General features: G+C 46.4%; 1 protein-coding gene across 7 annotated transcripts in view; it reads left to right on the forward strand.

Moving 5' to 3' along the window:
* PLCB4 (phospholipase C beta 4) overlaps positions 1–13,449 on the forward strand; it is a 171,494-nt gene that overhangs the window by 99,314 nt on the left and 58,731 nt on the right. For all 7 annotated transcript variants that reach the window (XM_064709817.1, XM_064709818.1, XM_064709820.1 and 4 more), the window contains 4 exons: positions 125–268; positions 7,784–7,863; positions 8,407–8,460; positions 13,275–13,356. In XM_064709817.1, the coding sequence (XP_064565887.1) occupies positions 125–268; positions 7,784–7,863; positions 8,407–8,460; positions 13,275–13,356 (360 nt within the window). The remainder of the gene's footprint in view (positions 1–124; positions 269–7,783; positions 7,864–8,406; positions 8,461–13,274; positions 13,357–13,449) is intronic.

A 13,449-nucleotide genomic window follows, 5' to 3' on the forward strand; every position in this document is an offset into this window, starting at 1 on the left:
TTTCAGATGACTGGCAAAGGTTTAAAGGTGTAAATGTATAAGGAGGTGAAAATGCATTTTTACCATCGTGCCTTGCATAGCAGAAGTGTTGCAAATGTAACAAGTTCTTTATTGTGTCTCACAGGATCCCAAAATACTGACTGCACTCGAGGCTGTTGGAAAATCAGAAAACGAGCTGGAAGGACGGATAGTGTGTGTTTGCAGTGGCACAGACCTGGTGAACATCAGCTTCACTTTCATGGTAGCAGAAACCACAGAAATAGCCAAGGTATTTCACAATTAAACTGTTTGTGGGAGGTGAAAGAAGAGCTCATCAGCAGTGCTCAGTTGTTTTTCCTAAGCCTGCCTGCGTGGCTGACTGAAATACCTGGGTTAGAGTCTGCTGCCCTGCCCTTCCAGAGGGCACCAAACATCCCTGTGGAGCATGTGGTGAGGGAAGCAGTGACTCTGTCAGCCTGAGCATGCACAGAGGATTATCAGAGACACTGAGAGCACTGTGTACAGCACTGGGCATTCCCTGGGCTGGTCAGTGCCTCTGTGTGGGGCTGCCCCAGCAGACAAGCTGGTGCTGCTGGCTCTGTGACAGGGATGCTGAAGGGAATGTAATTGCTGCCATTTTCCTGGTGGGTGGAGCTCAGCCCTTCAAAGTTCTGATAACCCAATTGTGTTGTGTGGTTTGTATTGTTTGAAAAAACAAAAGCAGGAAAGGAAACCGTGCAGTTAAGGGCATCCCAGTGTGGCCAGGCTCTTTGCTGCTTCCCATTGGCACGGAGCAGCTCTCAGGAAGCAGTGGTGCAGTTTGACACCTCATCCTTCCTGAGGGCTGCAGCCTGCAGCTCTGCTGAGAGTCCTGGCCTCCACCTGCCCTGGCCCTCAGCTGTGAGCTGCTCTGAGAAAGCTGCTCAGAGTGCTGACAGAACACTGCTAGCTGAGATCCAGGCATCCATGGGCATTTAAAATACACACTCTTTGCTTTTCTTCTCTGTCTGCGTGCATTTAGGGTATTTAGGATTATAATCTGTTCTGCCTGTAAGATAAATATTAAATAGTGATCAGTATCACACACCTGGTAAATCCCCTCCTTTAAAACTGTTTGCTGAATGCAGCTTCACTAAATCCCTTGCCAACCTGGTTTATTGTTCATTGCTTTGGATCCATACCTTTGGAAGCACTGGCAATGCTGAGCAAACTCCTTTATAGGAGAAACACTTGTATAACTTACATGGGTGCACTAAATTGATTTTACTGTGTGTATTTTCAGCAGACTTCAAGGGAAATAACGTGTCAGAGTTATGTTTTGAAAGCATTTGAAAAAAGAAGCAAAGCATAGGAGATGCTGGCAGCATTCACTTTCACACTCCACCCAGCAGCATCTCTGATTCATTCTGAGGGCAGCTGCAGTTAAGTTTCTCAGCCACCTTAGATCTCAATAACCTGTATTAGACTAATTGGTTTGTGAGAATGCTGGCCCATTACAGAGGCTGTCACAAGAGATGAGCTAATTATGCTGTGGAGAAGCTCTGGTGCTCATTAGCAGCCCAGCCTTGCAGAATTGGTGTGTCATGCTGCAGTGGGCAGGCTCTGAGACCCATGGAACCCAGAGCCCTGCATCTGGGAGCCTTCCCGCCAAAATACACGCCCAGGGCTGTCAGCAGTGATGATCCACCTCATCTGATAGGAGATGTGTGAGGCATGAGGGACAGCAGAAGGCAGATCAAGCCAGAAAATCAATGCAGAGCTCTCTAAGTTGCCTTCACTGGGGAATCTGGCCTGTGCTGTGTTGACCTTTGGTATATGGTAAATACCACAGCTTGCTACTGCACTTCTGTGCTGAAATGGAATTTTCTGGAGTTTTCTGCACATAGAAGTGCTCCTGCTTCATTCTTCCTGTGGTGTTCAGGAGAGAACATCTTCCTTGTGGGACACAGTAAATCCCCTGCAGAAGAGCCAGCCTTTGCATGGCTTTGGGTATCTGTGCAGCTGCTAACTGCAGCTTAAAATAGAGCTCAAATTAATCCAGCTCAGAGCCCCTCCTGTGAAATGACAGAGGCAAGAGTTTGGAGGGGAAGGGGCAATGACTGAAGCTTGAGCTGCCCAGATATGTGTGAGGGTTGTAAATGTGTGCAAGAAACCTGTGCTTTCTGCTGTCCCCCATTGCTGTGAGGAACAGAGCCTTGGTCTGTACCTGGTTGGGATACTTTAAATGAGGGAACTGCGTGGCAGATCCAAGCACTAAAGCTCAGACCCTCTCTGCCCAGAACGGCCTCTGCAGGTGATAATTTGCAATGGGAAAAGAAGCATTGTTACCCACTGAAGGCTGGATTGGAATGGGACTGGCTAGCTGCAACAAAGGGAGTTGGTGGAAGATCCTGTTGGTGCAAGGGGTGGCACACTGGGAAGCAGGTTCTGCAGGTCCCTGGCACAGGGTGGCACAGGGGGACAGTCCCTGGGGTGCCCCAGCTGTGGCAGTGGGCTGGTGCCTGCTGTGGGCAGGGCTGGACCCTCCCTCCAGGCCCATCCCAGGCTGGCTCTTGTCACCTGTCCTCACCTGTGTCCCTGGTGCTCAGCAGGGCTGCCCAGGGCACTGCTGTGCCCCAAGTACAGCTACTCCAGCAACAAGAGAGTGTTTATTATCTCTGCACTTGTCTCCAAGCTCCAGCTCTGCTGTTTACATTCTATCTACTTAAATTTTATTGGTGTTTTCAGCTGAGAAATTGGTTTTCATTTCCACTCTTAAAACAGCCACAGAATTGGGTGTACTGTGTCTCTGATTGCAAGCAGCTGTCATGGTCCACTCCTGAAACAGCTCCACTGTGGTAGTAGAGAGTGACTGTAAAAGGTGGAATTTAAAACCTGATGTTTGGAATCCTGATTTAATCAGGTTGTATAAATTATCCTGAGCTAAAATTAACACACACACATGCACACACATATATTAGAGATGAGAGCATATGTGTGTATTTTTCTTTTTTACTTCCCAGATGGACTTTGTGTGGCCCAGTAATTGGATAGTTGCCCCAGTAATTGGTTTTCCTCAGTCTAGGACAGTTGAAAAGGCCAGTGAGAATTTGGGGATGAATTTCCTTGGGGCAGAAGTGGTCCAGTGCTGGGGTGAGGCCTCAGCCCTTGGCACATGGGCTGCCATTAGTCCAGTAAAGCTCTTGTACTTCAGCCACCCAAAATCTGGACTTGTTGTTGTCTTTGCTCACCCACGCTGGCAATGCACTGAGTGGCAGCAGTGTGGGCACACTGGGCAGCTCCAGTACAGACTGTGAGCCTCAGGTGAGCCCCAGCTTTGCTGTTGGAATAGCTGAAGGTCACAAGGTTCCCTTTTATCTGTGTGCAGTGTTTCCACAGCCATGTCCTGCTACAGTCAGTGCTGCGGTGGGGCAGGGCAGGGGCAGGTTTGGCACTGGCACCCCTCAGGTTCCTTGCTGGGGCTGCTGGGGGATTTTCCTTGAGCAGAGAGCAGTTGTGAGGTGTTTGCATTGAGGGAATGGGGACATCTGCTGGCTGAGGGCAGTGCCAGGGACTCCTGCCAGCCCACTGTGTCCTGGGCACAGGTGGGAACAATTCTCTGTGGCTTCCTGCGCCCTCGGGCTGTGGAGCCCTTGGCAGCCAGTCCCAGACCTGAACCCCAAATTCAGAGGGCAGTGCCTCCCTGCCTTTCCTGATGCCTGCAGTAGGTGGAGTGCAACCCTGGAAAGGGGAAGGCAAAATCTGGAGAGGTCTGGCAGTACTGACCCCATGGGTCAATAAGCCATGCATGGCCTTGTCTGCAATGTCATGAGCTGCAGACTATGGTGCTTTTTAACCTTTCATAATTCTTGTCCTTTTTAACCCTGCCCAAGTGAAAGGTTGATGGCTAAAATAGAGCTGAAAGGCCAAATTTATTTGTGCCCCCTGCCAGTTGTGCCTGTGTTCCATCGGTGAACCTCACTAACACAGGGTCACTAAGAGCCTCAGAAGCATTTCAGGCTGACAGCAAAAGCTAAGAGAGTGCTTCTGTGATTGATTTTTCTTGCCCCTTCTTCTTCTGGAGATGTTTGACAGTGTTTGATCTTGTCAGAGAAAAACAACACAGTGTTTGTTCCAGCCTGCAGTGTAGATTTTGGCCTTTTGTTTCAGCCTAAGGGGGTCTGAGCTTAAGATGTACTGCTGTTTGGTTTTGTTTCTTTTCATGGCTCTTCATTCTCTAGGATTAGATATCAGGGTCCAGATCCCTCTATGAATCTGGAATAATATTTGTGTATATCTCAACAGATTAAGGGTACTGAACCATATTTTGAAAATTGGAAAATATTCAGCACTAGCATCAGTAAGAATCCAATGTACCCTGATTTCTATCAAAGACATATTTTTTTCTAAGAACGAGGTGCTTCCTATTGGTACCTAAATGGTACCAATAATTGATTCCTAAATGGTACCTCATTTCAGAATTCCACTTTTTACAGAATTTTCATCCTTTGCACAGGCAGTGACTTGAAAATGCTGAGGATGACAGAAGAGAACTGAGGATCTGTATCCCTGTTCCTTATGTAGATGTACAGGTCTTTCAGCTTCATCTGTAAATTAAAGGGTGCTGTCACAGAATACAAGCAAGGCTGCTGCTGTATTTGTCTGCGTCTTAGCTGGATAAACCTGAGCCCCTCTTTCATGCCTCCTGCAAGGTCATCAGACAGTGTGCATTAAACCTGGGAATGGTTTGTTGTCAGGAAAGCAATATAGTGCCAGCTGGATATTGAATTTTGTGAGTATCTGTGCACTGATCACAGTACCCTAGGAGCTAGTGTGAAGGCAGTATTAATTGAGACCGTTCTGCCTCAGAGGGACAAAAACTCTGCCGGTGCTGGCTGTGTTGTTGAGTTTGGTTTTCCTTTGTGTTCCTGTTGCTGAGGGGCAGCTGGTGGCCGTGGGCAGGGCGTGCTGTGCCACTGCAGGAGCTGCCGTGCCCAGAGGCAGGGCAGGCAGCCAGAGGTGCTGTCAGCTGGAGCAGATGGGCAGGAGGGGCTCTGGAGCTGCTGCCGCTGCCCAGGGCACCTCACACACCGTGGAGATGCTCGGAGCTCCCTCCCTCGCCTGCTGCCCCCGCAGTGTGGTGCTTTTGCACCTCAGCAGGGCTGGGCTGGAGCTTTGTGCTGTTCTGCTCCAAGGGAGTGCAGTTCCTGCCTTGGCATCTCTGTCAGGGAAGGGCATTAACACTGAGAGAAGGTTAGGGAGACCTCTAAAGTGGGAGCCATCACGACAACTCCTACGAAAAATCACTTGGGAAGTGCTTAGTGTATTGATTTCTCTCTTCACTCGTGTTTTTCTCTAGCAGTGTTCCTTCTTGGCAGCTCTTCTAGATGAGCAGAGGTAACTGCAGAGCTGAGTGCTGGCCAGCCTTGCTTTTAAATGTTAGTTTTTGTTGTATCTGGTGTAGTCTCAATCCATTGCCTTCAAATCAGAACGGGTCTGTGGTGTTAGCTCCAAATGAATTGCTGATAAGGGCAGCACTGCACCAGGGGTGGTTTTCTGGCAGAAACAAATGGCAGAAAGCCTGCAGCTTATTCCCAACGTGCATTTGGTGTAATTGAATTTTTGCAGGGGTTTTCTGTTTGCAGTGAGTATGCCACTGTGTGGTTGGGTCAGTGTTGGAGGGCTGAGGAGTTCTGTAGGGCTGCAGACCAATGCAGATCACACAAGGACCAATGGTTGTGTAGCTGTAACAGTGTTAATGCAGCAGCAATGTTACATTTAATTGGTTTAAACAACAACAAAAGCAAACACCCAACCAAACAAAAAATCCCCCAAACCCAAAACAAACCAGGAAAACCTGAACCCAAACAAACCACAAACCCCAAACACAGGCAGCTGCAACAGTTGAATTTCAGCAGTTCTAGGAAATTGAGTTCTGTGTAAGATTTGTTCAGACAATTACCCTGAAATTATCACAAGCCCCATTCCTTTATCATCTGAGGCGAGGGAACATTTGTAGGAAAACATCAGTGTTTCCTGAATCTGTCAGTGGTTTCTAGTTATGTCAGTTCTAATATAAAGATAAAATGATATTATCTTGCCCCATGAACCTTGCTGTCTTTATCTTCCTAGGCAGTCCCTGCAGCCTATGACTGCAATCATGGACTCATGCAGCTGGGAAAAGGGAGATGGGAGGGCAGACTCTGACTGGGGGGTTGTTTCCAAGCCCAAAAACACACCTAAGAAAACCCCAAATGCTGCCTTTTCCCACAAGTGATGGTTCTGTTTTTCAAATGATTCTCAGACACACACTTGATCTCTTTAAATTAATATTTAATGCAGTACTTATTTAAAAGGTAACTTAAAAAAGAACACTTAAGTATTAACATGCATCTTAATAAGTGACTACTTTTCCTAAAGGAAAACAGATTTAATATTTCATGAGTGCAGAGGTCTCCTGAAGTGTGTTGAATTGACACCTCAGACCTTGTTTCAACCCAGGGATTTGCTGCCTGCAGTTTACAATATACCCTTTCCCAAAGAGGCTAGTGCTCCTCCAGTATAAATCAGGATTTTTTTCATCTGTCTTGCAGATGTACAGCACTCATTCATGAAAAGCACAATCCACTCATCTGCATCTATGAGTGTCATGTCTGGATGCGGCCCAAGTCAGCTCAGGCTGCATGCACAGCATTTGGCCAGAGGCAAAAAGCTCCTTTGTTCCCAAGGTTAATGTTTAGCAGAGGACTGAATCCCATCTCCATTCCACCAGTGTAAATTATCAGTTGAGTAATCCTAGTGTTACAATGGCATAATTGAGATGGAACTTGGCTTGTAGCACTGCCATTTTTGAATCTTGCCATGGCTTTTTCCTGCCAGGATTCTTGCTGAAATCAGTGGGGGTTCATGTCAGGGCCTAAGCCTTAAGCTGCAGCTCTGCAAGCTTGGGGTGCAGGCTACAGCAGGAAAGTAGATCCCTGAAAGAGGAATTACAGCAGTGAGTGCTGTAATGCTGCTGTTGGCTGCAAGTCATCCCAGGGATTATTTGCATTGCTGTGCATTTGAAGGATGAAAGCAAGCAGGGCTTGAATATGTAACAGGGTGTGAGAGCAGTTGTTATGCCTCCTCCTGCTTATTGATATTCTATTTCACTCCTTTCCTAAGCTGGACCAGTGAAATATGTCCTCACACACTGGGTGATGGTGCTCAGCAGGGGCTGGTACTGCCCCTGGCACCAAAAGGGAGGCCAATACAGGTTCATACAGGGCATAAATGGAGGCCTCAGCACAAATAAATATCAGCTCAGCAAGGGCTGGTGCTGCCCCTGGCACCAAAGGGAGGGCAGTACAGGTTCATACAGGGCACAAATAAATATCAGCTCAGCAGGAGCTGGTGCTGCCCCTGGCACCACAGGGAGGCCAATACAGGTTCATACAGGGCACAAATAAATATCAGCTCAGCAAGGGCTGGTGCCGCCCCTGGCACCACAGGGAGGCCAGTACAGGTTCATACAGGGCATAAATGGAGGCCCCAATAAATCAGTGAGGGATCACTTGCCTTGGCTGGCAGTACACTGATTTATTGGCACTGCTAGTCCCACATGTAGCATTTGGAGGAATGGGAAGCACAGTCCCTGTGCCTAGTGGGGGATGAGCAGTGATGGGTAAAATGGATAAAATAGGCCGGGCTTTTCCATGGTATGGGCTGTGACCTGCACAGGTTATTTACATTACCCATGGCTTCAAGGAGGAGCCTTCCCCCAAGCCAAACTTCCCTACTTCTCCCCTCTTCAGTGTTGCTGATTTGGTGTTTTGGTGTTTTTCAGCAATGGGTAGAAGGGCTTGGATCCATCATACATAACTTCAGAGCTAACAATGTCAGTCCAATGACGTGTCTCAAGAAACAGTAAGTTGCTTTCTTTCCTCTCCCTTCTCCTTTATTTTTCTGTCCTTGTGTTTTCCTTGTTGGAATTGGAAAAAAAATTACTTTTTGTAGTTTGACATTTACAAAACAGTGTCAGAAAGAAAATGGTATTAAATGAGTTAGGAGTTTGTCTGTTGAGACTAAAGATGTCTCAAGGCTATATCTGGCACCTGCCCAGGAGAAATTACAGGAGAATTTATAACTGTTCATTTGATTTATGGTAGTGTATGTTTTAATTATTGGCTGGCTTGTTTTCTCTTTGATGCATATGCAAGCTAAGCCCCATGAGACTTTCTCATCTTCACACTGGTGTTAATTGCTGTAGTGATTTTTTTGGGCTGCTTTTTGCTTTTGCAGTTAAAGAACTGCCCTGCCTCAAGCATTAAAAGGTTACAGAAAAATGTTTTTATTGCAGAACAATTATTTGTTTGTACTATTTAGCAGACATGGCAACAAATTAAACATAACATCTAGACCCCAGTTTTAATAAACAGTGTTTTAAAAATATTTCATTCCTAATTTCAGCTGGATGAAGCTGGCCTTTCTAACAAACACAAATGGGAAAATTCCAGTTCGGAGGTAAGCACCTTGGGGAGCTCTAGGGTTTTTCACTTCCGAGTTCTATAATTTTAATAAAATTCTGTGGCTTAATACTGGAACATAATATTAATGTTATTACTAATATATATGCAATAGTAAGTACAGAACTAGATATTCTTATCTGCCCTCCTTGGTAAGGCAGGCAGGACTTCTTACCAGCCTAGTAATTTCTATTTTTTTGCAGTCCATTGTAGTGAAGATATGAGTTCTTCTAATAGTTTTCAAAGTCACTTAGAGCTAAGAGCATCAGATTTCTCCTGACATTGCTCAAACCCTGGGATGGGTTTTTCAGTTGTAAAACTTGATAAAGTACTTTTAAAAAAGAACCATAAAAGCTTGCAGGCCAGTTAAGTGGAGGACAAAAAGGTACTTTTAAACTGCAGTTCCTTGTAAAAGAGACATAGATGCATCTGCCAAAAATGCTCCTGCTTTTAAAGGCCCCCCAGGATAATGTTTGGGTTTGTGCACATGGTAAATGAGCTGTTGGGTGATAGTTGTTGGGAACAGCAAGGCCAGGACAGCATCTTTGCTCCTGCTCAGCTGTTGGCTGTTACAGGTGACAGGTTTTCAGTTCTCTCTGGTGGGCAGTAGTGCCCTCCCTGCTGCTCTAGGACTCATCCTTGCCCATGCACTGAGCTGCTCTTCTCTTCACAAAGGACATGCCAGGCAGAGTTTTGGGGCACGCTGGGTTTTCATAGAGAGGAAAAGCAAGCAAGAGGGAGGACTTGGTAAGATAGGCCCCTCACATTTTTTTCCCAAGGGAGGAAAAGAGGATTTTGTATCTGCAGGAAGGCAGAGGGCCTGCCATGCTGCTTTGCAGGTTCCTTAGCTGCGTGGCTCCGGGACACCTTGCCGGTGTCCCAGCTGCTCAGTGTGTGCAGCTCCCAGCTCTCACAGGGCCAGCTCCCTGCTTACTCCTCAGCCTCAGCTGCCTCCAGGCACCTCCTGTGCAGGAGTCCCGTGGGGAATATCATCAGCTGGAGGGGAACCAGGAGGGAGCAGTTCCACAGGGACAAATCTATTTCCAGGGCTTTGCAGCTTTATCCCTGTGCTTGAACACAGATCCTATTCCACAGCAGCAATTTATAGTGTGCTAGCTTGTCTGAAACTGTTCCTGCCTTTAAATATTTTACATCACATTTAGTGAGGCATAAATTGTCTCTGTTGGGCTCCAGCATCCTGATTTGTGTATGCAGGCTGTCGGTTGCTTGAAAATCCAGTTCACTGGGTCCAGTGTATTCAATCTTTGCATTTGAATTTGCACTACTTACAGGTTAACACAGATCAGTCCCTAGCAGTTAATTTATTGTAAAGAAGGTTGCTTATAAATTTGTAAGGGATCTGCTGTTCCTTGGAGCTGAATCTCCTTTGCATCTGGGTGCTCCAAGGAATGGGCTATCTTGGTCTGGGTGAAATGTGGCACATTTTTGGGACTTACACCTGTATTTCATTTTTACACAGAGGTGCACTAAAACACAAAGAGAAAAAACCCCTCACCTGCAGAATCAGAGCTCCTTACATTTCCTCCCAAGTCTGAAACAAATTTTGCATCTCTCACATTTCCCACAGGGAGTGAGGAGCCTTGAGGAGGTGACACTCCTCAGGCTGTTGGTGGTAATGCCATAAATATTCCTGACTCCTTGGCTGTGCAGCTGGGAGTTGCAAAGGCACAAAGATTTTCTCAAGGCACTTTTGGGTTTTAATGTATTCTGGGTGTAGGTCTGCTGCTATTGATGTGCTGTGTTTGGGAGAGAGGGAACCCTGGCAGTGAGCAGTGTGAAAACCTTGGGAGAGCAGCAGCTTTGCCTTTTGGGCTTTGATAAATTTTAGCAGTCTGAATCTAGAATTCTATTTACAGCTCTTGCAAAGGCAGGGCATTTGTAAGATGTTTTGTAGGTTCAGATTTTAACACTGCTGTAACAGATGAGCAAACAGGTCAGCGTTTGTAAAGAAAAAAAATCTTCTTGGTTTCTTCAACTTTCTGCTGGTAGAAAATATTTTCTGTGTGAGTGAGTTGCACCTGCTCATCTAGAGCCTGGTTAGAAATTAGCTTTGCTCAGACTGTGCTTATCCCTTTGTATCACTACATTGAGAAGGGTTCTAACTATGAAAATACATAGTAATAAAAGAAAGGGCCAAACTATGACAAATGAACCTTAAATCTGTTTTTCAGTAGTTTGCCTGAGTTAATTTGAAAGTAGAGGATTTTTATGTGTGTTTCATATCAATTACTCCAGAGTGTCTGGAAGAAATCTGTTGCAATGGTTCAGTGTTGGTTGGAAATCAGAGTCAGATAATTTCCTGTGCAGTGCATGCAGGTCAGGCCCAGCTGATCAGTTCAGGGCAGCCATGGTAGAAGATTGATTTTCACTGGTTGGGCTGGCTTGGTTTTTGAGGTCATGGTTGGAAAGTGCTGAAGGTCAGAAGTAACAAGTCATTTGATCCATCAGCAAGCACAGCAGAGTCAAACCCCTCAGTTCCAGAGGTGGGAAGGGTTTTCAGTATTTATGAGGAAGTGCACTGGCATGTTAGCAGGAGCCCCAAAGCAGTGCAGGTGGAACATGAGGAGTAAACACCTGTGGGTGTCCAGATGAATGTAAATCTGCTGGGATGGAGTCTCTTCTGATAGAAGGAAAAGCAGTTTAATTTGCAATAGCCTTGGCAAAATGCACGTGTGTCACGCTGTATTTTTACAGTCTTTTCTGATTCATGCAATCGTCTCTGCACTGCTGCTGTCATTACAAATTACTGCTGTGCTTGCTGTCAGCTTTTGAGAAATAAAAAAATACATTTGGCATCAAAAGTAAGTTCCCGGCAGCCATGGAATCTTGGCACACATCTGATTAATTACTTACACCAATATTACATGTTTTACAGGACATTTATTATTGGAGTCCAATTCATTATAAAGGACATAGAAATTTACAGGGCTGGAAATAGGTTGTAAATTGTAGAGCTAACATTACTCTGTGGTTTAGAATTTGCAGGAAAAATAGTTGCCTGAGGATTTTTTTAAGAAACAAGTGCCTAAAGTTAAACTCAGTCTATATTTTAGTGAAAATATCTTGGTACTTATCAGCTTTGGAAAATTAAACAGCTAACTTAGATGCCTAAATAGGGACATAGAAATCAACTGTTGTAAGGATCCAGTAAGAAGAAAAACATGGCTAAGTTTTGTTAAAATATTTTTTTATCATTTAGATATTTTCACTTCCTGATCTTAATTTTATTAGTATGAAAATATTTACATAGGCAGTTTAGAGTGTTTTGGAGAATAAAACAACCAGGAATTGCTATGGCAACAAATAGCAGCCACAATTTGTTTCACGTCTCTTGCCAAGTGAAATTATTTATTATGCATGAGATTGACTAAAAGTCTCAGCAAATGTTTGTCTCACTTGGTGATAAAGAGCAACACGTTCTTACCAGCAGCCCCTGAGTGTTTGCAGTGTTCAGCTTTTGTTAGGACACATCTTGGATGCCTTGGAGAACGAAGGGCTCTCTCTGCAGGTGAGGACACCACAGTCAGGGGTTGTGGGTCACAGCATTGCAGCTCGAGCCCCAGACAGAAGGCAGGGGAGCTGTGAGGTTTGGATCCCCCTTCCAGGGCCAGGGATGATTCTGCCTCTTCTCAAATGGAATCAGAAATAGGCACTCTCCTGTTCACCACAGCAAATAGCTGCATTTCTGTGGGACTGATCTCATTGCAAGTGAAACCAGTCACGCATGGTGAAGCTTTGGGGAGGAGCAGGGTGCTCATCAGCTTGGTGGGAGTGTTCCAGGGGCAGCTGGGAGGGTCTCTGTGCAGCATGGCGGGACAGGGAATTTGGTGCTATTTTCCATGGCTGGGAGCTCAGGGAGCACTGCAGCAGGGATTGGGATTTGCCTGTGCTTGGGATCTGGTAGCAGCAGCTGCTTGCAAAGGGAGGAGGAGGGAAGCTGCCTTTGGGAGCAGCCCCCTCTGCCTTGTGTGGCACAGTTCAGTGCCTGGCATGGAAGGGAAGGCAGCACAAATGCACTTTAATGCCTGGCATGGAAGGGAAGGCAGCACAAATGCACTTTAATGCCTGGCATGGAAGGGAAGGCAGCACAGCCCCAGTGCTGTGCCTGGCATGGAAGGGAAGGCAGCACAGCCTCAGTTCAGTGCCTGAGATGGAAGGGAAGGCAGCACAGCCTCAGTTCAGTGCCTGGCATGGAAGGGAAGGCAGCACAGCCTCAGTGCAGTGCCTGGCATGGAAGGGAAGGCAGCACAGCCTCAGTTCAGTGCCTGGCATGGAAGGGAAGGCAGCACAGCCTCAGTTCAGTGCCTGATGGGGCAGTGGAGTGCCTGGCATGGAAGGGAAGGCAGCACAGCCTCAGTGCAGTGCCTGGCATGGAAGGGAAGGCAGCACAAATACACTTTAATGCCTGGCATGGAAGGGAAGGCACCCAGCCGGGAATGACCCAGGGAATCTCCTCCCTTGCAGAATGTGCTGCTGTGTGAGCAGTCACTTGTACCAGCTGAAAAGAGCAAACACAAGAGTGCTTTGCAGGGCTCTGTGCCCCAGTGCCCGGGGGGAAAAGCCCCTCTTTTGTTCTGTTTGCAGTTCATTATTCTCTGTATTTCCGATGGCTCGCAGGCAGAGCAGGGCTGCTCCCTCCAGCTCAGAGCATCCTCCCACTGCACTCCTGCTTGGAGCTGCTTCCATTCATCAGCCGGAGCCAGAGGAAAGTGCTGGCAGTGAGAGATGATTGTTTAAAAAAGACTGACATTTCTCTGTTTCTTTTTTTCTCTCCACTGTTTTTTGTTTTAGCATAACCAGAACCTTTGCATCAGGTAAAACGGAAAAAGTGATCTTTCAGGCACTGAAGGAATTGGGGCTTCCCAGCGGAAAGGTACTTAGTGGCTGTGAATAAGTGCTTTTGTGTACTAATAAGGGAATGACTCATTCACATTTGTAGCTGTAATCGAAGCCATTTGCATCACAA

This window comes from Zonotrichia leucophrys, chromosome 3, assembly GCF_028769735.1.
Source record: "Zonotrichia leucophrys gambelii isolate GWCS_2022_RI chromosome 3, RI_Zleu_2.0, whole genome shotgun sequence".
Taxonomy (NCBI): Eukaryota; Metazoa; Chordata; class Aves; order Passeriformes; family Passerellidae; genus Zonotrichia; species Zonotrichia leucophrys.